This window comes from Panicum virgatum, chromosome 3K (assembly GCF_016808335.1).
Source record: "Panicum virgatum strain AP13 chromosome 3K, P.virgatum_v5, whole genome shotgun sequence".
Taxonomy (NCBI): Eukaryota; Viridiplantae; Streptophyta; class Magnoliopsida; order Poales; family Poaceae; genus Panicum; species Panicum virgatum.
Genome location: NC_053138.1, coordinates 56423413 through 56447339, shown reverse-complemented (window position 1 = coordinate 56447339; position 23927 = coordinate 56423413). Strand labels below are relative to the sequence as shown.

The following is a 23927-nucleotide window of genomic DNA, read 5'->3' as shown; positions in this document are numbered from 1 at the left end:
TCCAAATCGGTGAATGAAAAACACAAATTCCAGAAATTCCAGCTTCCGTTTTGACCTATTTGCATGGCTGACAAATCTCCATGTAAACGTATCCATCTCGAGGTCCAATTATGCAGGATGAAGCATCAGATATTGGCCACAGCTGCAAATCTGAATCAGCAGAAAACACATTGCGCTGCTCCTCACCACTCTTTTCCAGCTCCAACCTTTACAGCCTCCCCAGCCAGCCACTTGAGCTGCTCCCACACAAAGCAGCTACAGCCACAGGCTGTTCATGAATGGGAAGATGCTCTATGCATCTTCAGCAAAGCTGGCATCTTTCAAAGCAGTAAAGGCATCACGAGCCAAGGGGGGAAAGCAACGGGGGTGTCACCATTCAGGGGCAACAGGGCAAGTGTAGCTTTCATCAAACAAACCAAAAGAGGAACACAAGGCCTTAAGGGCATCATTGACTACCGATGAATAACGACAAATTACCATCCTAGGAACTGTCTTTTCTTTGCCATTAAGGAAAGTGAGGCACAGGTCCGAGGTCAGGACTCAAGGCAGGGGAGCACCAATTGTGAAGAAGTTTGATTTTATCCTGATGAAAAAGGAGTTGTAAGGCTGGCTGCCAATTTTACAACATTACATTTCTGGCTAAAGAAAAGCCTAAAACACTGGGATTTGATAGAGTGAGCTATTTGCCTATTTCCCTGAAACTATGATACACTACAATCTTCTGAATGAAGATGAACAAAAACTAAAGGGAAGCTTGTACCAGGCCTGAAGCCTGATGCTAACCGGGATGGATGAGATGAGATCTAGGGAGCTACAACTGCAACGCCTGTAACCTCGGTACCAGATCGGGCAGGTTTGCATGCTGTACTCGCTCGTTGCGGAGGAGTAGAATGTTAATGGTGCCAGATTCTCTCAACCAAGCAGCCACCACAGCACTAGGTGACACAAACCTTCCGATATTAAAGCGCTCGACCTGAAATGGTGCTCCAATTGAAAGAAGCAATGCTTCAATAACACGTCGGAGAGTGCTTGAACCAGCTATCTTGCTATGCTTTCCCCATCCTGTCAGAATGCTGTCGAGACATAAACCTGGTATTAGTTCAGGTAAACCCAAGGGATTCTATACTTTGCACAAATGTATAATGAAATGGAAGCTAGATATCAAGGACCAAGTACCTTAAAAATTCAGGCATAGCTCGTCCTTCGAAAACAATAGAGCGCACATTCAGGAGCCATGCATGAACCATTGCTTGAGCTGCACCACATGACATAAGGTGCAGGTCCAGGCAGAACTCGCTCCACGTGTTCTCCCAAACACGACGGTTTACCCCTTCGAGCACAACTTGCTGAGCTCCTTGTCTCTGAAAATGATCAGGAACAAAAATGTCACAAAACAACTAAGCTATATAATGAGATGTGTATGTATATGGAAAGAGTTTACACAACTCATTCGATGAAAAGTTAGGATGGATGGTTGGGGGACGACAAACAATTGAAGTTGCCAAACAACAACAACAACAACATAGCATTTTTTCCCAAGCAAGTTGGGGTAGGCTAGAGATGAAACCCGAAAGAAAAAGTTCAAGGTTCAGGCACATTGATAACTAGTCTCCAAGCGCTCCTATCCAAAGCTATCTCTTTAGAGATATTCCAATCCTTAAGGTCTCTCTTAACCAACTCATCCCACGTCAGTTTAGGTCTACCTCTACCCCTCTTTACATTATCGACCCGCTCAAGAACCCCATTACGCACAGGCGCCTCAGGAGGCCTTCGTTGGACATGTCCAAACCATCTCAGCCGATGCTGAGTAAGTTTCTCCTCAATTGGTGCCACCCCGACCCTATCCCGAATAACTTCGTTCCGGACTCTATCCCTCCTTGTGTGCCCGCAAAACCACCGCAACATCCGCATCTCTGCTACACTCAGTTGCTGCACATGTCGACTTTTCGTAGGCCAACATTCAGCACCGTATAACATCGCCGGACGAATTGCTGTCCTATAGAATTTGACTTTTAGCTTTTGTGGCACCCTCTTGTCACAAAGAATGCCAGAAGCTTGCCGCCATTTCAACCAGCCAGCTGAAATTCTATGCCTAACATCTTCATCAATGTCGCCATCCTTTTGTAGCACCGATCCTAAATACCGAAAAGTATCCTTCTGGACCACCACTTGCCCATCTAGACTAACGTCTCCCCCCTCATGCCTAGTCGCGCTGAAATCGCACATCATGTACTCGGTCTTGGTCCTACTAAGTCTGAACCCTTTCGACTCTAACGTGCGTCTCCACAGCTCTAACTTCCTATTAACCCCTGCCCTACTCTCGTCAACTAGCACCACATCATCAGCAAAGAGCATACACCAAGGATCTCACCTTGTATATCCCTTGTGACCTCATCCATCACTAAAACAAATAAATAAGGGCTCAATGCTGACCCCTGGTGTAGGCCTATGTTGATAGGAAAGTCAGTGGTGTTGCCATCACATGTCCGGACAAACGTCGTCGCATCCTTGTACATATCCTTAATGAGGGTAATGTACTTAGATGGGACTTTGTGCTTCTCCAAAGCCCACCACATGACATTTCTCGGTACTTTGTCATATGCCTTCTCAATGTCAATGAAGACCATGTGCAAGTCCTTCTTCTGCTCCCTATATCTCTCCATCAATTGTCGTATTAAGAAAATCGCCTCCATGGTTGACCTTCCAGGCATGAACCCAAATTGGTTTTGGGTCACACTTGTCACTCTTCTTAGGCGATGCTCGATAACTCTCTCCCAAAGCTTCATCGTATGGCTCATCAGCTTAATCCCACGGTAATTAGTACAACTTTGAACATCGCCCTTGTTTTTGAAGATAGGTACTAATATACTTCTCCTCCATTCTTCCGGCATCTTATTTGACCGAAAAATGAGATTAAAAAGCTTAGTTAACCATACTATTACTCTATCTCCTAGGCATCTCCACACATCAATGGGAATACCATCAGGGCCCAGTGCTTTACCTCTCTTCATTCTCTTCAAAGTCTCCCCGATCTCTACCTCCTGAATTCTCCTCACAAAACGTCTGTTGGTATCGTCAAAAGAGTCATCTAACTCAAGTGTAGGGCTCTCACTCTCCCCATTAAACAACTTGTCGAAGTACTCTCTCCATCTATCCATGATCTCCTCATCCTTCACTAGCAGTCGATCTGTCCCATCCTTAATGCATTTGATTTGGTTGATGTCCCTTGTCTTCCGCTCGCGGATCCTAGCCATCCTATAAATGTCATTCTCCCCTTCTTTTGTGCCTAGCCGCTGATACATGTCATCATACGCCTTACCCTTTGCTACACTCACAGCTCGCTTTGCAACCCTCTTCGCTAAATTATAGCCCTCGATGTTGGCTGCACTCTTGTCAAGGTGGAGGCGCTTGAAACACTCCTTCTTCTCCTTAATAGCCCTCTGCACCTCGTCGTTCCACCACCAGGTGTCTTTCCCCTCCTGTTTGCCTCCCCTACTCACGCCAAACACCTCTGAGGCCACCTTCCGAACACATGTTGCCATCTTTAGCCACATGTCATCTGCGTCTTCTCCTTCTTCCCAAGGCCCCTCACCTAGCATCCTTTCCTTAAACGCTTGTGCCGCTTCCCCTCTAAGCTTCCACCACTTTGTTCTCGCAATCTTGGCACATTTTTCCCGGTGGACACGTACCCGAAGACGAAAGTCCGCCACCACAAGCTTGTGTTGAGGGACAACACACTCCCCAGGTATCACCTTACAATCTAAGCAATCACGTCTATCCTCCCTCCTAGTAAGGATAAAGTCGATCTGGCTCGAGTGTTGTCCACTACGAAACGTCACAAGATGTGAAGTTGCCAAAAGTGAAATAAAATAAAAAATTTAGTACAATGTTCCGTGTCAATAGGGTCAAGGAACGAGATCGAGGAATGCAGTATGCTACTTGTGAAAGGTTTTACAAGGTGGGGCCAAGATTGTTCTCACGTCCCAGAACAAGGATGATGTTCCTGGATCGAGGAACACCAGCATCGGCTCTGTTCTTGCAACTATTATAAAGGTAGTTCTTTTCATATAACAAGTGAAAATAATATTACTAGAGAATGCCTGTGATCTCCTAATGCTAATAGACTAAATGAACCCAAGGAGTAAACTGTAAACCTACCTGGCCAAAATGCCACAGCACATCAGTAAGTGCATTGTAAAAGGCAGAAGATGTTGGAGAATCCATGTGTCCCAACTGATTAAAGAGGGACCGTGCTTGAGACCAAACTTCTTGATGGCCCATAAGAAGCCCATATGCAACCCCGTATACAAAGTTATCAAACAACCGAAGCTGTTCCAGCAAAACGGCCGCATCTTCAAAATTATTACAGCGACTGCAAGAACAAGATTGAAGCATTAATACTTAGAAACCACAGAACTTAAGAGGCGCACTAATATAAACGTAATTTTTTAGATGAATTAGCAGGATTATATTTTGCTTATGTGCTACTCCCTCCGTCCCAAATTATTAGTCGTTTTGGCTTTTCTATTTCTCGATACATAGTTTTTGCTATGCATCTCGATATATATCATGTCTAGGTGCATAGCAAAATCGATATATCTAGAAAAGCCAAAACGACTAATAATTTGGAATGGAGGGAGTATTTGTTTTGAAATAACACAAGAGCATACCTTTTTTCTAGTATCAAAGAAACCAATAGGTTATAGAATATAGAGTAACTTTGTGTATTCATGAAATACAGGAAGCCTTAAGTTTAACCAGTGTAAAAATAAATACACATTGAAGTTATCTAGTTTAATCTTTCAAAAAAAGTTATCTAGTTTAAGCTGAAAAAAACAGTATAATATCCAGGGTATCGCAGCACCAATTGTTGAATTTTCAACTGATACAATGCACAAGAGTGTATTTTTATGGCCAGAAAAAAAAATAGCATTAGAAAGGCTCTAAGGAAATGATGAAGATGTACCTGCAAGCATTCAGGATCGCAGAAAACGTTACAACATTTGGTCGTACACCCTGGTGGACCATCTTCTGAAACAATTCCAGAATGAAAAATAATTCCTGGGACCTCCTCATCCGAACATCAATTGCAGAACGGCCTCCTCTGGTAGCTGGATTACCGGACCTTACAATCTGACCACCATAAACCCCAACAATTGCCATGTCTCCAATCTCAGGATCCTCCTCATTAAGAATCTTAGATTTACCAAACGCATCAATAATTGTGTTGTAGGTTACAACATTTGGCTTGATACCCATCTTCATCATCTCATCAAGCAAAGCCAAAGCACACTCTACCAAGCCATTCTTGGCCAACGTATCAATAAAAGAGCTGAACAGAACAACATCCGCCTTTAGACCAGACTCCTTAAAATCCAAGTAGACATTAAATGCATCTCCATGCATTCCTGCCTTTGAATAGATATCTATCAAAGTTGAGTATGTCAGCACACTAGGAGCTACACCCTGCGCCCGCATATCTTGAACAAGGAAAGCAACCATATCCAAGCGTCCTTGCTTTCCATATCCATTAATCAAGGAATTGTAAGTGACAGTGTCCTTCTCAATGCCCAAACTGTCCATCTCTTCACACACAATAGCAATTTCATCATACTTCCCTGTCTTCACATATATGGCCAGCAAGGTGTTGTAGCAAACTCGGTCCAGTTGAATTCCCAGAGACTTCATCTTTCCACGCAACTTGAGTGCCTCATCATATTTCTCCAGTTTGGAGAAGCCATCCATAAGCGTACTATATGTAACAACATTTGGCTTGACATTGTTAGCTTCCATATCCAAGACAACCTGCATAGCCAGCTCCATGTTGCCACACTTGCAAATTGCATCGACAAATGTGTTGTAAGTGTAAATGTCACGCCCGCTCCCAAGATGGATCATTTCATCAAAGACAGCACGAGCATCTTCCAAATGGCCAGCCCGGCTACATGCCGCAAGAAGTGAATTAAACGTCTTGCGGTCTGGACAGAGCCCATCATGCAGCATCTGACGGAAATACCCAAGTGTGAACGTAAGGTCGACACCCCCTTTTCCGCATGCATCAATAACAGCATTGTATGACACTGTAGTAGGCCGCAAGCCTGCACCCTTCATCAACTCGAGCACCCCCATGGCCTCAGTTGCGAGTCCACTCCTCGCATAAGCTGAGATGAGGGCAGAGTGCGCAAACACCGTGTTTCCATATCCCCCAGCAATGCCAGTATCAAAAGCCCGCCTTGCCAAGTCTGGTCGGCCCATCTTGCCAAGCGCACCGATGGCGGCAGTCAGAAGTTTGCCTTTCTCGACAGCACCACCGCCAACAAGAGGCAAGGCGGCATAAAACACCTCAAATGCACGGTACGCCGATTTATCCCTGTCGCCGAGCTCCCGGAGGACCTGGCAGTAGTCCTCAGGAGCGACTAGCTCACCCCGGAAGGACGAAAGAGCCGCACCAAGCGCTCGCCGGTCTTCAGGACCCACGTGGAGCAGCTTGTTGACGCAGCGCTCCGCGGCAGCCGAGGACACGCGGCCGCGGTCCTGGGCTCCCGCGCCGCCACCGCCCCCGCGGGAGCGCTTGGAGATGGTCCGGGTGGTGCGCGCGCGCCGGAACTCCGGGCCGAGCGCCACGGACGCCGCGGCGGCGCGCTGGGGCTGCGGCACCCACGGCGCGCGGGGGCCGACGAAGATGGGGTTGTGGGCGGGCGGGCACGCCGCGGAGGAGGAGGAGGAGGAGGCCGGGGACGCCGCCGTGACGAGGTGCGGCGGGGGGCACAGCGTCGCCGCCGCGGCCGACGCCGAGGCCGGCGGCGCGGACGCGTGCAGGCGCGCGGTGGCCGCGGCCGCGGCCGACGCCGAGTGGTGGTGCGCCGCTTTGTGCGACGCCGCGTGCGCCTGCGACGGCGTGAAGTGCGTCGCCATCCCGGCGGCGGCGGCAGCAGCAGCCTCCACGCAACCACGCAAGAACAGCCTCCTCCCAGACGCACTCCACGCCGATCAAATTCCGCCCAAGAAATCCCACCAAGCTCAAAGCCCTCCCGCAAAACCGCCCCCCGCCCGTACCCCAATCCAGCCGGGAAAGGCAGGGCCACGCCGGAATCGAACCCGCGCTGGAGGCACGCGGCACGAGCCCAAAGAAAGGCTCCAGCAAGGCGGGGCTTTGACGGCTAAACCAGGGCCGTTCCTCTGCGGTGCGGCGGCGGGGGCAATGATGAGGGGGTCATCATGCCGGTGGGCGGTCGATTTGGCGATAAGGTGGGGGCGATTTGGCGCTGGATTACGCGAGGCGGGGATTGGGTGGCTGCGAAGAACACACGCGTGGCGTGGGTGGGGAAGGAAAGCAAGAAGAGGAGGAAGGGAGGGAGGGAGGGAGGAAAGAGATAAGACGCCAAAAAAAAAGCGAGCGGATTTTTGGACTGATGCGTGGGCCCCACCCACACGCACCTCGGATGATTTCCCACGCAAGCTACAGGCGTTTCGTACGGATTGTTTCCGCGGGTTCGGTTAATGACAAGTGGGTCCCGCCGTTTCGTATGGCCCAGCTGCAGTCTCTGCGGTGAGGCGTGGAGTGGTGCTGGCGTGCCGTGTGGGTCGAGGCGGCCGAACGCTTCGGGTACTCCGGGGAGGATGACATGTGGGGCCGAGGCGGCTGCTGAGCTGGCAAAGTGCAACGGCCACTCGTTGAGGGCCTGCGCGCTCAGGGCCGTTGGGCTTTGTTTCGGCCAAATTCCGCGGAAATGTGTACAAACTCCATTTGATTTCCTCGGGATTTCGTAGTCCTAGCCAGAGTTATTGCGAATGGTGTGTGGTTTGGATTTCGCATCTCCAAAGGTTGACGTCAAATTTATTGCTCGGAGGAGAGGAGCAAAGAGTTATCGAACGTGAAGAATGCAAACAGTTAGGTGTGAATTTTCACCATTCGTGCTTCTTTGATACTATTGATAAGGATGAGACTAGGAGAAAGGAAAGTCGAATTGTAGAGATACAGGAATATGTGTGCGGTCTTATTGTGAGATGTTTTGCGACTGTGGTCGTTGAGACCGCACAGCATGTTATAGCGTACTTATGATATACTCTTTCTACGTTGACTCCTGTTGGAGAAGTTCTTGTAACGTGTCATTGAACAATAATGCTAGATCGTTTCGTTTTTAGATCGCAATAGGATTGCAAATATCAAATTTTATGAACTTTGGTCATCAAGCCATCAAAGTATAACATGATTGTCATATTTCAAAGAAAGAGTCCATTTCTAAAAACTACGACTATCCATATCTAACTATCAATAAACTACAATTTGTTTTAACCCAAAACTGTGGGAGAGATCCCCCACAGCATTTCCATTAAAATAAAAAAGCATGTATTTACAATGGTTGACAAATACTTACAAGAAAAAATTTCAAGGAGGGGGGTGGGGGGAGGCAGAGTTACAAGATACAACTAAGCCATTGCAAAAATCTTGGCCTAAGATCCTCTATAACCCCTATGCAACTGGAGGAGGATTTGCTCTTTGAACCTCATGGTCCAAAGCTAAAAACTCACTGGATGTCCCTCAAAGATTCTGCCATTTCGGAGATTCCAAATTTCCCAAGCTGCAATGATGAAGATTTCCATGAAGTAAGGAAAAATTCATGTTGAGACGACCATGCTCAAGACGAATGTGAATATCATCAGACATCAGTGTTGTTCTGAACGAATTCCAACTTTTGCCAACAAGCCATGGCAAAAGGGCAATCAAAGAAAAGGTGATTTAAGTCCTCCACCACTTGGTTATTGCACATGGCAAAAGTGATTATTAGGCTGCACGTTGAAATTCCTTGGTTGCGGCATTTCTCTAGTATATTCAGTCTAGGATTAGCCAAGCAAAAACCTTAAGCCTTGGGGTACATTTTGACTTTCAAACCCAAGAGAAAGTTTTAGGCATGGCAAGGTGTTTCAAAGCCAACTTGTAGAACCCTCTAGAAGTATATTTACTGCCTCACCTCTCGTACATCTACTTGTTCCCTTAGTCTCACAAACCCACAATATTTTTGCATGAAGCCCCATGGCAGCCATACAATGCCATATATGTCATGATCAACTCGTGTTGCTAACATGTGTATCTAGAAAAAAAAATGAAAAATTGTTGTAAGTTTGTGAAATAGATGGCATAATGTAACTGTAGTTATGTCAAATTGATCATGACATGTGTATGAATAGTTGATGTTTGTCTTCAGAAAAGAATTGTGACCGACTTCATTTACCTCGGACACCACCTTGAAACCATCCATTGGAGAGGCCTCATGTCCAAGATCGAGCCAGAGGGCAGCAAAAAGTGTATGGACCATGCCATCAGTTCCGGATCATGAAGACATTTAGAAACTTCCACACTTGATTCTTCAAGAGTTCCGTAGGTTCTAAACTTGTGCCAATGGATCTAGATGACAGTGACCATGTGTTTAGAACTTGGAAGTGACTCCATACGGCATCAAAAGACAAAGAGTCATAAACCACTCGCCTCTTGCCTTTTCCATGCAGGTGACAGGTTCCAGAAAGGCACACGTTTCAGGGCCCTGCACCTGAGAAAACTCCACTTGGTGACATCCATGCTCGTATCCCACAAAAAAAAACAATGGAGATTGCAGGAGGAGAAAAAAATTGTGGCGCCCGGTGAGTGTTTTTTCTTTTTGCGGCTGGCGTTGCAACCGAAGTCCATGGATAGAAGGCCGGGGCGACGTCGCTAGCACAGCCTAGCATACCCAGGGTTTTAATATCCGACCGGTGTCCGGTAACCGCCGGCCTCCGGTACCGGTATACCGGTCCGGTTTGGCCGGTTACCGGTCGGAACCAGTGGAATTCAAATTTGAATTCAAATGGCGTAGTTCAACCGGTTCGTACCGGTATATCGGCCGGTTTGACTGGTAACCGGTCAAATTCAAAAAAAAATTCTTTTTTGTTTTAAATTCAAATGCCCGCAAAGTATACTAAATAAATGTTTGTATAACATATTTTAGTCTAAATGAACCCTCCAACCCTCTTTTGTACTACTTTTACATTGTATTTGTATACTTTTGTATGCACGTTTTTTGTTTAACTTCAAATCCCCGCAAACTATACTAAATGAACGAATTTTTGAGAAAATTTGACAACATTAGATTCGTCGCACCTTGAAGTATTTTTAGAATTTTTTATTTTTTAAATTTAAATTTAAATTTTGAATTTGGGCCGGTTTTGTACCGGCCCAAACCGGAACCGGACCGGTTCCCACCGCTTAGACGAACCCTGAGCATACCACGGAAGAAAGAGAAACCGCGAAAAGCAGGTGGCTGGTGATTCTGCCGCCGCTAGTGTGTATTTGGAAATTGGAATAAGCGACGTTGTGGCTCGTGCCGCGCGAACGGTAAATGGAAAAAATAGTGTACTATGGACCCATAAAAACTTTAATATCTCATCCGTTCTAAACTATAGTGCGTTTAACTTTTTAAACTCTGAGTTTGATCGCTCTCGTCTTATTTTAAAAATATATGCAAACGTAGTCAGAATTAAATTATATTTGAAGAACTTATATTGGTAAAGCAAGCCACAACAAAAGAATTGATTGTGCCGCTGCTAGTGTGTATTTGGAATAAGCGACGTCGTGGCTCGAATGGAAAAATAGTGTCCTATGGATCTATAAAAATTTAGAAAAAGTCCGATTTACACTCTTAAATTATCACAAAAGTCCGATTTTCAACCTTCAACTACGAAATGGGATAACAAAGCCAATCCAACTGTTAAAACCGGACAAATTTGACCCCTTAGATATGATGGTTTTGAAGGTGGTTTTTTCATTTTGTGAGAATTAAAAATATTCAAATTTAAACTAAAAAATTTATAAGTTATTCATTTTAAATAAATAAAATACAATATGGGTATAAATTTTTTTCTAAAAATGTAAGTTATCTATTACATGATACTTTTCAGTTATTCAGATCCAAATTTTTTATTTTTATAATATTTAGTTGCTTGTAGTTATATCAATTATTTTTAAATAATCAAGATTCAAATATAGCAATAGTAGATAGATTACAGTTTTAGAAAAAAAATTGTACTAGTTTCAAATTTTTCTGATTTAAAATGAATTAGTTTTGATTTTTTATCTAAGTAAAATTTCTTTATTTTTTAAAAAATACAAAACCACCTTGGAAACCACCCTATAGCTAAATTTGCTCGGTTTTGATAGCTGGATTGCCTATGTTATCTGGTTTTATAGTTGAAGATTGAAAATCGGACTTCTGCAATAGACATTTCCCTAAAAACTTTAATACTTTATCAGTTCTAAATTATAGTTAGTTTAACTTTTTAAGCTCTAAGTTTGATCGCTTGTCTTATTCAAAAAATTTATGCAAATATAGTCAAATTTAAGTTATTTTTGAAGTACTTGTATTGGTAAAGCAAGCCGCAACAAAAAAATGATATTTTGCTCAATTTTTTAAATAAGATGAGTAGTCAAAAAAATCAAACCAACTATAATTTGAAACGGAGGAAGTATATCAATAGTTGTTTTATACTATATTTAGTTGTCTTTAGAGCTAGCAACCATCTGCAACTGTTGGGGACAGCCAAAGGGGAAAAGATTCTAATGGGCCGCCACATGCATGCATCCGAAAAATTAAAATTGGAATCCTATCTCTATCGATGCGAGCACGGTTTTTTTATAAAAAAAATGTGAGCAGCATTAGTCCGGAGAGGCAAGTAGCCAAATATTTGGCGGCAAAGGAAAGGTGCAAATTCTCTATAACCATCTTTTGAGTTCTTTTTAATTAGTGATTTTGAAGCTCGCTTTTTCTTGAGGAAGAAAAATAGCCCGTGCTATATCATTTGATTGAATTTCGTCTCCTTAAATTATCACTTAAGTGATACACCAGTTTTTGTTGCTTCTGTCGTTAGATTGGATATATTTAGAATCATCACAAGTAATCAGATTGTTGTCCCATAAAAAGTACCATACCATCTCATCATGTAATTAAAGGGAATATTTGACATACTGTTTCATGCTCCACTGGAAGGAAAATTAAGCGGGTTTTTTAGATTAAAAATAAGCGGTTTTTGACCATATATGATTCTCTATGTAATTTTAAGATGTCTACGAATGTGTCTATTTTTACACCCAGAAAACCATATCCTCGATAATAAGGCAGCTTTGCTAGTCGTCTAGAAAAATAGTAAGAATATGGGCTAAAGAAAAGAAAAATAGTAAGAATATGAGCTTCTTTGTGGTGCTGGATGAGCAAAGTCAGCACTAGAACAACCACTAAAATAGTTGCAGCTAAAAAATAAATTTTTGTCTCTTTTCTTGAGAAACCCAACATGTAAAAAAGAACATGTGTTCACTGTGTCCTATAAATTCCCTGGAGATTCCCGTGTTTCGGCAGTAGCTGCATTTTTCTTGCTCTAATTATTCTTGGTTTTCCTCTCCTTCACAAAACACTAGAAAATCCCTCATCCGTCTGATCTCCATCGGACGGCCGGTAGGGCCCCTCCTATCTCCTCTCCATCTTCCCCTCGCTCTCTTCTCCACTCCCTCGCTCAGGTGGAGAGTGGGCAACTTGGCGCCCCCGTCCCTCCTCGCCTCTGGTTCCCTCTCCTCCCGCCCCGCGCCTCCGCCTCATCAAGATAAGCCATGGGGATGCTCGCCGCCGCAGCAGCCTCCACTCTCCTCGCCTCGCCACAGGCGCCCGCCGGCCGCCGGCGCGTCTCCGGAGCGTGGACGCTGCGCCTGAGGCCCGCCGCCTCCCCCGGCGCCGGCACGCTCAGGTGAATGTCCGTCTGTCTACTTTCTGCTGGTTCGCGCTGACACCGCGCGGAACGCGTTGGCTCCTTTATTTGGGTGCCTCTGGTGCGCGAGGAAATGGTAAAGGTTCCTTCTTTGGAATCTTGGAGCTCCGGGGAGACGAGGGGTGGTTTGCTAGAAATTAGAATAGGGGATTTGAGATGGGGATGGTTCATGTTCAAGATTGGTAGTTAGGATTAGGGCAGGTTGCTTAACCTTGGTAGGTTAGTCTTGGATGCTTGTGTGGGAATTTTGAGGTGGAATGTTGACGGTTGCACTGAGATGTAGGATATGGTTTGAAGCAGTGATCATATAAGCGTGTTCCTGATGGTTTCCTTTTTGTTGTGGATGCTAGGCTTCTGGCTCCTCTATAGATTTTGCTGCCTTTGCCTCTTTGTCACCAGGCTATCCAGTTGGTTATGGAAGGAAAGCTAATTTTAGTTGTCTTGTGTATATCTATATGTTTTCTTGTTGGCATAAATGTGTTGAACAGCGAATAAGATTGAGTCACAATTGAGGTTGATTGAATTAGAAACACTGTGTAACCAGGTGTCCAGCTGACTGAGCTCTTGATGTTGCTGTTTACATTTCTTGTATTAGAATTTGTTCCTGAAATTTCGATTGAGTTAAGAGTTTGTAGATCATTAATATGTTGCATAATTTTTTTTGCCAGGCTACACAATTTTGTCCCAAAGTGTTACATTACAAATATTGAGGTTGATGTTAGTACTGTAAGTAAAGAAGAGGATTTTGATGATCCACCATCACTGCCGCCAGGATGCTCCATTCCGGTTGTTAATCTTTGTGGAGATGTTCTAGATTCTAGTCCTTTTTCACTGCATGATAGGGCCTCCTGTCCTTCTGATTTTGAAGAGCTGCCGGTATGAACCTTCGCCCCTTTCTGATGTTCTTTGTTGAATCCTTTGCCCTCTTGTAATCATCTGTTTATAATGAAGGTCTTGTCTGAAGGAGAGCAACATACTTTGGCCTCCACTCCAGCTCATCCTGCTGGACTATACGGTAAGTGAGTTTTTTTTTTCAGGATCATCTCATTTTTAGTATCTGTATTACTGTTTACACTGTATAAGTTATGCAAATATGCTGCTAATTTCTTGGGAGGCAGAAGATCCATGTATAGTTAGTTGATTAATATTTTCATGGTCTCATAAAAGGAGCAGCAGCTCTGTCATACCCCTAAGAGTCCTTTTTTTTTACTTTAAGATCATTTCTGTCATGGAACTTAAGTAGCATGTAAAGTTTAAACACATACAACATTGATGCAGCTCTATATGCTAGTTACTTATTTGGTAACTTGGTGGAACAACTGTGGAATTTTGCTTGGCCTGCTGCACTGGCAATTCTTCATCCAAGCCTATTGCCTGTTGCTATTGTTGGTTTCTTCACAAAGGTACGTGCCACTGTACTGAATTTAAGAGAAATATTCTGTATCAATAGTCTAATTAAATATATGATATCCAGCTTTCAGTGTTTATTGGGGCACCAATAGTTGGCAAGCTTATGGACCATTTCCCTCGAATACCCATGTACACAGCATTGAATGCTGTGCAGGTGCTTGTCCTTTATCTTCTCTAGTTTCTTATGTTGAGCAATAAAAATGTTTCATATAGTCCATATGCGATACACAAAAACGTACTTCAATTGATGCCAGTTCTTTGTGCAACCCGGTCTTGCAGGTAGCCACTCAGTTGATATCAGCTGCAACGGTCATCTATGCTCTAAAAAATCTGAAACATGCTTCTACAACAGCTGTGGTTCTGAGACCTTGGTTTATTGCACTAGTGGCAGCTGGAGCTATTGAAAGGCTTGCAGGATTGGTGCTAGGAGTTGCCATGGAGCGGGATTGGGTTGTCTTGGTAGGGTTGCTGATCCGCATACCACTTTTGTAGAGTGCTACTTTGTTAGTTTGACTGTAAATATTTGATATTCCCTCTGCAACAAAAATTTCGTGAGATGGAACTAAGAAGTCTATAATAGTTTAAATAGAAAAGTTTTGTTATCTTAAATAACTTTGAGATTTCAAAATAATTTGCTTCTTGTTTTGATTAACTTCTTCCCTTACAGTTCTTTCCCGTGTGAAGTTAGCAGGAACAAACAGGCCCGTTGCACTAGCTCAAGCAAATGCTGTGCTTAATCGACTTGATCTAATTTGTGAGGTGTGATTCCTCACTCTCATACTTGCATATCACCATCATCTTATTTGATTGATTGAGACTTCAGTGCACAACAAGGCTGATCGTTGATTGTGATTGATTTGGTTTCTTATTTATTGGTTGCAAATAGCTGAACATGACATCCTGTTTTGGGTGGACAAATTATATCTAATAACTTTTTTGGGGAATGATTGCAGACAGTCGGTGCTTCAGTTTTTGGCCTACTGCTATCGAAATACCATCCTGTGACCTGTTTGAAGATTGCTTGTGGTCTAATGATATGCAGTTTCCCTGTTCTGGTAAACCAAATTTATTTTCGCTCCTAAAACTTGAATATCCAGATGTAGCATACTCACAGGGCGCTATGTGGACTTCTCAATTTCAGGTTATGTTGGGTCAACTAATTAACAGAGTCTCATGCCATGCACTTGATTCCTCTAGAACTGCCACTGATGAATCTATTTGTATTGATCTGTTAGATGTACGCAAGTTAGGTGAGGAACTTTGACATGGTTAACTATTTAATTTTACTTCGGTAGATAGTCTAACAGTCTCTTTAATCTTCAGTTCAAAATAGTTTGAGTGCTATCAAGCATGGCTGGAATGAGTATAAGCAGCAAACAGTTCTACCTGCAAGTGCAGCTACTGTGTTTCTAAATTTCAATGTTGCACTTGCCCCGGGTGCCATAATGACTGCATTATTAATGCATCGTGGTAGGTTTCAGTGTTTCACTTCTCCTGTTCAAATCTATGACTCCCTTAAAAGCCTCTGTATAAGACTATATGTATCAATTTTGAACAGGTATTAGTCCGTCCATTGTTGGTGCTTTCAGTGGACTGTGTTCTGTCATGGGCCTTGTTGCAACATTCATCTCCTCAAGCTTGATTAAAAGAGTTGGAATTCTAAAGGTTTGACATCTACCTTGTTTGCTTTGTTGCCATAGTTTCTTTCACAGTTGATGCAAATGGTTGATGTTATAACAGGCGGGAGCTGCTGGATTGATATTTCAAGCTTCACTCCTGTCCGTTGCGCTCACAGTGTATTGGGTCGGTTCAATTTCGCAAAGGACACCTCTACTTATATTCCTAGCATCCATTGTAAGACTGTAATCTTAACTTCATATCCCCTTTTCAGTCTAATTTAGTTGAACATTATAGAGTAATCCTTGCATCTATTCTGTGTTAATCTGCAGGCACTGTCTCGGTTGGGCCACATGTCTTATGATGTTGTCGGGACCCAGATCGTCCAAACTGGTGTTCCTGCTTCAAAAGCAAATCTAATTGGAGGAATGGAGGTTTCAATTGCAAGCCTTGCAGAGTTAGTCATGCTTGCTATGGCTATTGTTGCGAATGATGTCTCCCATTTCGGCTTCTTGGCAATCCTGTCTGTGTCGTCAGTTGCTGGGGCAGCGTGGATGTTCTGTCGGTGGTTAACAAATCCAACAGATGAGCAGAGGGAACTCTTCATGTTTGATCCCCTTTACCAAGTTCAAGCAATGTAAGTGATTGTGCTATCTTCATTCTTAATACTGAACTTTGTGCTAGTGTTATTTGACAAGTGATGAATGTATGTTTCTGAGTCTCATTTTCAAGCAAGATACTTAAATCACTGTTTTTTCACTTAACTATTACCGAAAACTGAAACAACTGATATCATGGTCCAAACAAAGTGTATTAATCAGTCCTTAAATATCATTGTGCAAGCAATTATGCATGATTCAACCTTCAGACCTCGTATGATCTAAAACTGACTCATAACACTCATCTTATCTTGCAGACAGTAGATGATGCAGGATACTCCCAACACAGCTAGGAAAACTGCAGGCGCCTACTTGGCTGATGGTGTTTGTTGGATCTGCAATACTCTTACGATTGATGTGAATATATGCTGTGACATTTAGGTTCGATACAGCATACACTTAGGACAAAAGCATTTGCTCCTCTTAGTCTCAGCCACGTGCAGGATTCAATTTGTATACACTCTACTTAATTCATCTCCCCACCTGTACAGTACATATACGATCTGTTTAAACATTGCTTGTTGTAGCTGATGTAGAACATTAACAGTCAACTGTAGTACTGAATAGCATCTAACCACCTCTTCTTTCCTCACTGTCCCCCTCTGATGCTGCAAATGTGTAACAGTGTAACTAGATCTTATTAAGTGAATGCACTGTCTTCTTTATTCTGTCCATCATGTTTCCTTGTTACTGGAGTGATTACTGTGTGATGGTTTCTCTAAGTAACTGAATTAATTACTGTCATAATGGTGCTGTGGTGTAGTCGGTTATCACGTTAGTCTTACACACTAAAGGTCCCCAGTTCGAGCCTGGGCAGCACCATTTGGTTCTGATTATTTTTTCCCCTCACGGTCTCACCTGACCACTCCTCAAACGCATGCCGACTGTAACTTGTTTATTTCTGATGAGGAGTGACCGTGTGAACCTATTACCATTTCAATCTTTCCACTTGTTCTCTCTTTGCATCGAAAAAACACATGCTGTATGAAGTTGGTTTCTGTATTCTGATGAAAAAGGCCAAACAGAAGCGAACTAGAAACTATTGTGCTGGAAATAGGCCAAACTTTTTGGTTGGAACGTCATTTGAAAAAGAACAGAGGGAGTATGTTGTTTCGAGAAAGAACAAAGTTTAGCAAAGGAAATCCTACCAAAGGAATCAGCAATCTGCACTGCCTGAACATGTCTTGTAGTATCAGAAGAGTGGATTACACCAACAATGTCTGTCTGACCAATACTTGGTCAGTTTTTGCAAAACCATGTGGAGCTAAGGGTGGTAATGGGCCATGGCTCTAGTGACCTCTTCACAGCCCAACAAGACTCTTAAATTTTTTAGCTCAAAATTGTATAAGATTAGAGCCCGGCCCTTAGATTTTCTAGTTCAAAATTTTAGACCCTTTACCACCCCTATGTGGAGCTATCGAAGCCACAAAACTGGGAGGCACAAAGGATTCCAAGCTTGCCTCTACACTCCTTCAGCAAAACTTGGAATAAAAGCTTTTGCACAATTTTCAAATGGAAAAAGATAAATTATTTTTAGGAAATAAAACATGGCGTGGCTTCCTTGCAGTGTATATAAAAGCTTGCATTGAAATCTTCAAAGCTTAACGAGCTAGACTTTCCCTCTATGCATGTGCCAAACCATTTTATTATTTCCTTTACTAGTCAGAGCATCTCCAGCAGTCCCCCATTTTTCAATAAACTTCTACTATTAGGAAAAGAGTGTGCTCCGGCAGTTCCCCAATACATCTCTATTTTTCCAATAACTATTGGATTGTTCTAATATTGCACCCCAACTCCCCTCAAATAAAAGGAGGATTCGTGCTCTCCCAATATGCTAGTTGTATTAGGACTATTGGGAGACTGCAAAAGCAACTCCCCCAATAATTCTAAAACTGATATTGATATCCCAATACCAGTTATTGGAAAAGGATTATTTGGTAACTGGTGGAGATGCTCTCATCATAAAAGAACTCCAAACCAATACGCCATCTTACCAAGAGATTAGTCACCACTAACCTTAGACTCAGCTCATTTCATTTTCCTCTCCTTTGCAATCCTCTCATATTTCAACGGATTTTAAACTCCAAGATAATAAAAAGGATAAAATTTAACAATACTTCATCACCATTTACAATTTGCTATTTTTCACCGGCTCCACAACCCCTGGCTACCGTTGCCCCCACTTTTCCCGGGAAAACTCCCCTCCTTTCCCTCACATTTTTCAAATAAAGGATGGTAGTTATTATTAGACAAACAATTATTATTTGTCCACTTCTCCTCCTATTTAATTATTACTCTGACCCTGATCAACTCTAACCTCCATCCCCACCTCTCGCCATGCGCGCCATGCCGCCGCCGCCGCCGCCGCCGCCGCCGCTCCTCGCCTGTCTCCTCACCCTCCTCCTCGCCACCGCGGCGGTGCCACCGGCCGGCGCCTTCTGCGTTTCGAAGAAGGCAGGGGCGCACAGCAAGCCCAAGGCGCCGGCCAAGCCGAAGCCCACGCCGGCGCCGCCGAAGCCGATCCCTCTCGTCCCCGGCGGCGACATCGTGCGGAGCCTGTGCCTGAAGACGGACTACCCGGACCTGTGCACATCGTCCATCTCGAAGCAGCCGCATCCGCAGCTCCCCGGCGAGAAGCGGCTCGACGCCGCGGGGGTGCTCCGGCTGGCGATGGCCGCCGTGCGCGCCAAGGCCGCCGAGGCCACGGCGGCGGCGACGGCGCTGCTGAACGACCCCAAGACGCAGCGGGGGGCACTGGGCCCGCTGCACGACTGCATCGACTCGTTCGACGACCTGGCCTATAACCTGGAGCAGGCCGACAAGGCCCTCGCCGCCGGCGACCGGGCGACCACGGGCACCATGCTCGACGCCGTGCGCACCGACGTGGACACCTGCGACCAGGGCTTCGAGGAGTGCGAGGACCTCAAGAAGGTCATGGGCAAGTGGGACGCCGAGCTCGCCAAGCTCGCCAGCAACTGCCTCGCCATCGCCACCGCCGCCGGCCTCCGCTAGCTAGACCGCGGCCGGGCCATAGGTCGTTAGCTCATCCATAGGTGTGCTAGGGTTTCCTCTATCGGCCGAAATTCACCAAAATTTTCCTTCTATATCCGTAGGGTCAAATTCAAGCTATTAACGAGTGATGTTTAATAGCTTAGAAATAGTTTCAAGTCAATTTTTACGATTTTTTTAAAACAATTTTAATTTTTTTAAAAAAAATTGGTAAAAATATTTCCGATATATTTTGTTCATCGTGTTTATCTACCTCCGATAGATTTTTATTTTCAATAATAATGAAAACACGCCTAGAAATCAACAGGCAGGAACACCCACCACCACTACCGTGTACGATTAACTCTCATCATCGCATCGAAGAAGCTTGTGTATCCATGGATCCAGGAAGAACATGCAGCAGTCTTGACTTAGATAAATTCCAATGTCATGTAGATTAATCCTCCACCTAACAATCTGTGAGACAATCATCAAGCCCTGCGATTAATCCTTGCTAACATTTTTTCTCTCTTTGAGAGAGCAGTCATCAGTGCTCATCATTTCGTTTTCTCTACTTTTGCCATTTTCTGAAGAGCCATTCCTTCACATATTTGAAACCGTTTCACGCATGATGTCTGCATCGTACATGTGAGCTGATACCTCTGTTTCTGCCGTTGTGGTCGTCTGCACTCATGCTTAACGTGTGACCACACGCAGCTTGTGCGTGTGACGGTTACATGAAGACTGAAAAATTAGGAATAATCTCCCAATGCAAAATGGTATTTATTAAGATCTTGATTTAGGCCACGATAAGAAAATCACAATCTATTCGGCTGGCTGTGGCTGGTGGCTGGTACTGATTTGGAAAAGCATTGTTGCTGTTTACTAACAAAACAGAGCGAATGCAGTAGTTGATATGTACAATTTTATGCGAAATTCATGGACACCCGAGTAATATAGAATCACTAAGCATAGCCTTCATCTCACAATCTTTCAGAAGCATGTCGTCTCCATTAACAACTGTTAAAAAAGAAAGGGAAAGACCTTCAACTTCACATGTTTCATCAGCATAAACATTTTTGTTTTTGAAGCAGCAACTATAATAAACATATATGTACTCCATCTAGTTCAAACACAATATCATTAGATGACACGTAATTCCACTAAACGATTAAAGTAAAAAAGTTTGAACTGAAGAAAATCCTAAAATGACACGTAATTTGAATAGGAGGAATTAGCTATACATTTATACATATAAAAACATATATATTAGAAGAAAGAATATTCCAAAAATTAAGAAAGTATATAATGTGTTTTTCTATGATTCTGATAAGTACAGGTACTCAAGTGCAAATGCGCTGAAAATTACACTCTACCCCTTCGTCGCCTTCTTTGCCGCCGTAAGAATCCAGACGAACCCTTTGCTCGGACCTTCCACCGGCGGCAGAGGTCGCCACGCGCCGCCCTCGTTCGAGCGTCGCAGTCGCAGACCCTTCCGCGAGCCGAATCGTCTCGGGTTCGTCTCTCTCCAACTATTTCTCCCTCCAATTCTGGGCTCCTGATCTACGCGCCGATTCTGTTCGCGGATTTGGGCGACAAGTCACGGTTTCTCCCCCTCGCCCCTAGAGCTACTCTGCCGGATGGAAGGCGGCGGCGGATTCGACGGCGCAACCATGAAGAGGCGGCGGAGCAGCGCGGCGAGGAGGCCGAGGCCGGAGGGCGGCCCTGCCGCGGACCAGCGGGACAACACCGCCTCCTCCCCTCCGTCGCCATCGGCGTCGTCCAGAAGCGGGCCGAGGAGGCTGCTGGTGACTTCGGACGAGAACGCCGCCGGCCCCGACGGGGGCCACCGGAGGCGGGAGTTCCTCCTCAACGCTCCGTCGCCGGAGCGCGCCACCAGGGGGAGCCTCCGGCTGCGTTCCGAGGCCGCGGGCGGTGGAGCCAGGATGGCCGAGGGTAGCAGCCATGTTGCTCAGCCTGAGGGGAACCGTGTTTCGACCCCGGCCGGTGGCAAGCCGGGGAAGGTGAAGGTGAAGATCCGGAACATGTTGCCGAAGCCGAACCCTGATGCGGTGGATTCCAGGTCTTTGCCGGCGAAGCCTCCTCAGCCGGTAGATTCACGGCACCAGCAAAAGGTTGGTAATCTAGCAAGTGCCTTGAACCATTGTGTTTATTTGGTATAGTGTGCTTGCATTCGCAACGAATTACTCCCTACATAATTTGTTTCGAGAAAAGAATAGCCGTCTTTCTGAAATCAAATGGAAAACTAGCCAATTTTGCTAAATTAAAAAAGACACAATTGGCGACTGATTCAAAAGGATGATCTGCTTGTAGACTGAAGGCGCAAAAGATTCTGACAAGTCATCCTCTTCAAGAGACAAGAAATCCAGAAAGGAGAGGTTAGTTGAAGAAGCAATGGCTCAGGAGCAATCAGCCAAAGTTCAGAGAGAACCATCTTCAGATCCTGTCCGGAAGAGTAGGAGGCTTGCTAAGAAATCTGTATTGGACAATGAAACAGATGAGGACTATGATACAAGTAATATTGGAACTCCTGAAGATTGGGATGGTAGTGCTCCTGAGCTTAAGAACAAAGGAGGCAGTAGCTCCAAGAAGAATGCCTCAAAGAAAATTAAAATTAAGAGTAAGGCGTATGAGGTTGACAATGAGTTTGTTAATTCCCGATCAAGTAGAGATGGCAAGAAAAGATCTAGGGAATCAGCTGATGATGATAATACAGAAGAGGAACCGACCTCAGATAGTGAACCTGATGCTGAAGATGAGCAAAAAACAGCCACTGAATCTCCTGTCAATGTTAGAAGTGAGCCTCTCACGACACGTCGTCGTGCCCTTCAATCATGGATGGATGGGAGCAATAGTAGTACTGTTGAGTTCCCTGATGGTCTACCTCTGGCTCCTTCAAGAAGTACGTACTATCCTTTGCTGTCTTGTTGTCCATGGTAATTCAGTTAAAAACATCCACCTTCGTTCGTCCACTAAATGCATTTGAGAGATCGTTTTGTTGAACCAGGCAAGAAAGACAAGCTTTCTGAAGAGGAGATGCTTGCCAAAAAGGCTGAAGCTGCTCAGCGGCGCAAGATGCAAGTGGAAAAGGCTACTAAAGAAAGCGAGGTTGGTGTAAAAATTGCTCAGCCTCTCAATCTTTGAAATGTTTCAATTTTCAGGAGCCGTCAGCTACGTGTAATCTTTGTAGGCTGAAGCTATAAGGAAAATATTGGGCCTGGACTCTGAGAAGAAGAAGGAAGAGAGGAAGCAAAAGGAGCGGGAAGAGAAGGTTCGTTGCATAATTTGATCTTGCTCTCCGTACATTCAGGAGCTTTCTATTGCTAGCAGTAACAGCTTGCTGAAGTCCTGAACAAACCATGCTCTTCCACGCAGGAGCGGGCAATCAGAGCACAAAACATCGCTGCAAGCTCAATCCGCTGGGTCATTGGGGCCACTGGAACAGTTGTGTCATTCCCACATGCAGTAGGCCTCCCCAGCATCTTTGACTCCAAGCCTCACAGGTTATCCGCACAACCTTTGCATCTTGTCTCAAAAAGCTTGCTAAATAAATGACCTCACAGTATTTGTCTGCAACTATCCTTTTGACCAAGCAGCTACCCTCCTCCAAGGGAGAAATGCGCTGGGCCGGAGTGCACGAACGCGTACAAGTACAGGCACTCCAAGCTGAACCTCCCCCTTTGCAGCCTCAAGTGCTACAAGGCTGTGCAAGGAAACGCTTGACAGGACTCTGGAAGCATCATGGCAAAGAGTGCGTGTGTGCGTGCGCGCGCTTGTGTGTTTTCACCGTTGCCCATGTACGTTGGAAACGATGCAATAAGCATCTGCGTGCACACAAGTAATATAAAATTGTATAATCTACATGTAGCATTGTGGGTAGAGCTGTAGAAGATTTTGTACTGAGCTTATGATTAGATCAGTACTGGATGTCATCTCATCACAATGTCTGTGCTGTTTTCCCCCCTCTGAGAAAGAAGATGCTATGTTGTAGATAAATTTCGTGTAATAAAACTGTCGAATAAGTTTGTTGTAACTTGTACTTGTTTCTTCAGCCGTCCAGAGTTCATAATCTGCAAGGTTGGAAAGGAACCTGTTATTTGTTGTAGCATGAATCGATGATGAACTGCCTGTTGAAGCTGCATGATGAGGAAATAAAAAAAAACGAAGATACAAGTGCCTGTTGAAGCTACTCTGCACGAGGAAATTTACAAGAAACAAAAATATTTAAAAACTGGGGCATTCCGAGAATTGAACTCGGGACCTCTCGCACCCTAAGCGAGAATCATACCACTAGACCAAATGCCCTTGCCTGGCTGCTACCTTTTGTTTTTACCTAACAATCTAACATGTGCACTTGCCACCACAGTACCACCAAGCACCAACACCAAACCGTGTAAGCGAGCGGCGAATGCGTAAACTTTGCCAGCGAAGACGTAAAGCCTGTGG

At 44.6% G+C, this 23927-nt stretch overlaps 4 protein-coding genes and 2 non-coding genes across 6 annotated transcripts; 4 read left to right on the top strand and 2 right to left on the bottom strand.

Annotated features, from left to right (window-relative positions):
- Positions 1-473: 473 nt before the first annotated feature.
- Positions 474-7337, bottom strand: LOC120699787 (pentatricopeptide repeat-containing protein At2g31400, chloroplastic-like). The gene is made up of 4 exons (XM_039983865.1): positions 4967-7337; positions 4159-4372; positions 1177-1361; positions 474-1073 (listed from the first exon to the last, which is right to left on the bottom strand). Exons 1-4 carry the CDS (start codon positions 6913-6915, stop codon positions 812-814), a joined length of 2610 nt encoding a protein of 869 aa, XP_039839799.1. The 5' UTR covers positions 6916-7337; the 3' UTR covers positions 474-811.
- Positions 7338-12511: 5174 nt separating this feature from the next.
- Positions 12512-17146, top strand: LOC120699786 (solute carrier family 40 member 2, chloroplastic-like). Its single transcript, XM_039983864.1, has 14 exons — positions 12512-12765; positions 13455-13662; positions 13738-13801; positions 14065-14189; positions 14261-14350; positions 14476-14655; positions 14881-14955; positions 15150-15251; positions 15338-15446; positions 15520-15666; positions 15755-15861; positions 15937-16050; positions 16146-16450; positions 16730-17146. The coding sequence occupies exons 1-14, from the start codon at positions 12632-12634 to the stop codon at positions 16734-16736; spliced, it is 1767 nt and encodes a 588-aa protein (XP_039839798.1). The 5' UTR covers positions 12512-12631; the 3' UTR covers positions 16737-17146.
- Positions 17147-17220: 74 nt separating this feature from the next.
- TRNAV-UAC lies at positions 17221-17294 on the top strand. The gene has a single exon. It is a non-coding gene; the product is annotated as a tRNA-Val (tRNA).
- Positions 17295-18755: 1461 nt separating this feature from the next.
- On the top strand, positions 18756-19576 carry LOC120701556 (pectinesterase inhibitor 10-like). Its single transcript, XM_039985557.1, has one exon. The coding sequence runs from the start codon at positions 18810-18812 to the stop codon at positions 19482-19484; it is 675 nt and encodes a 224-aa protein (XP_039841491.1). The 5' UTR covers positions 18756-18809; the 3' UTR covers positions 19485-19576.
- Positions 19577-20821: 1245 nt separating this feature from the next.
- LOC120699785 (DNA ligase 1-like) lies at positions 20822-23532 on the top strand. Its single transcript, XM_039983862.1, has 7 exons — positions 20822-20976; positions 21087-21595; positions 21795-22383; positions 22489-22589; positions 22672-22752; positions 22857-22984; positions 23078-23532. The coding sequence occupies exons 2-7, from the start codon at positions 21101-21103 to the stop codon at positions 23202-23204; spliced, it is 1521 nt and encodes a 506-aa protein (XP_039839796.1). The 5' UTR covers positions 20822-20976; positions 21087-21100; the 3' UTR covers positions 23205-23532.
- A 182-nt stretch (positions 23533-23714) lies between these two features.
- TRNAP-AGG lies at positions 23715-23786 on the bottom strand. The gene has a single exon. It is a non-coding gene; the product is annotated as a tRNA-Pro (tRNA).
- Between the last annotated feature and the right edge of the window lie 141 nt (positions 23787-23927).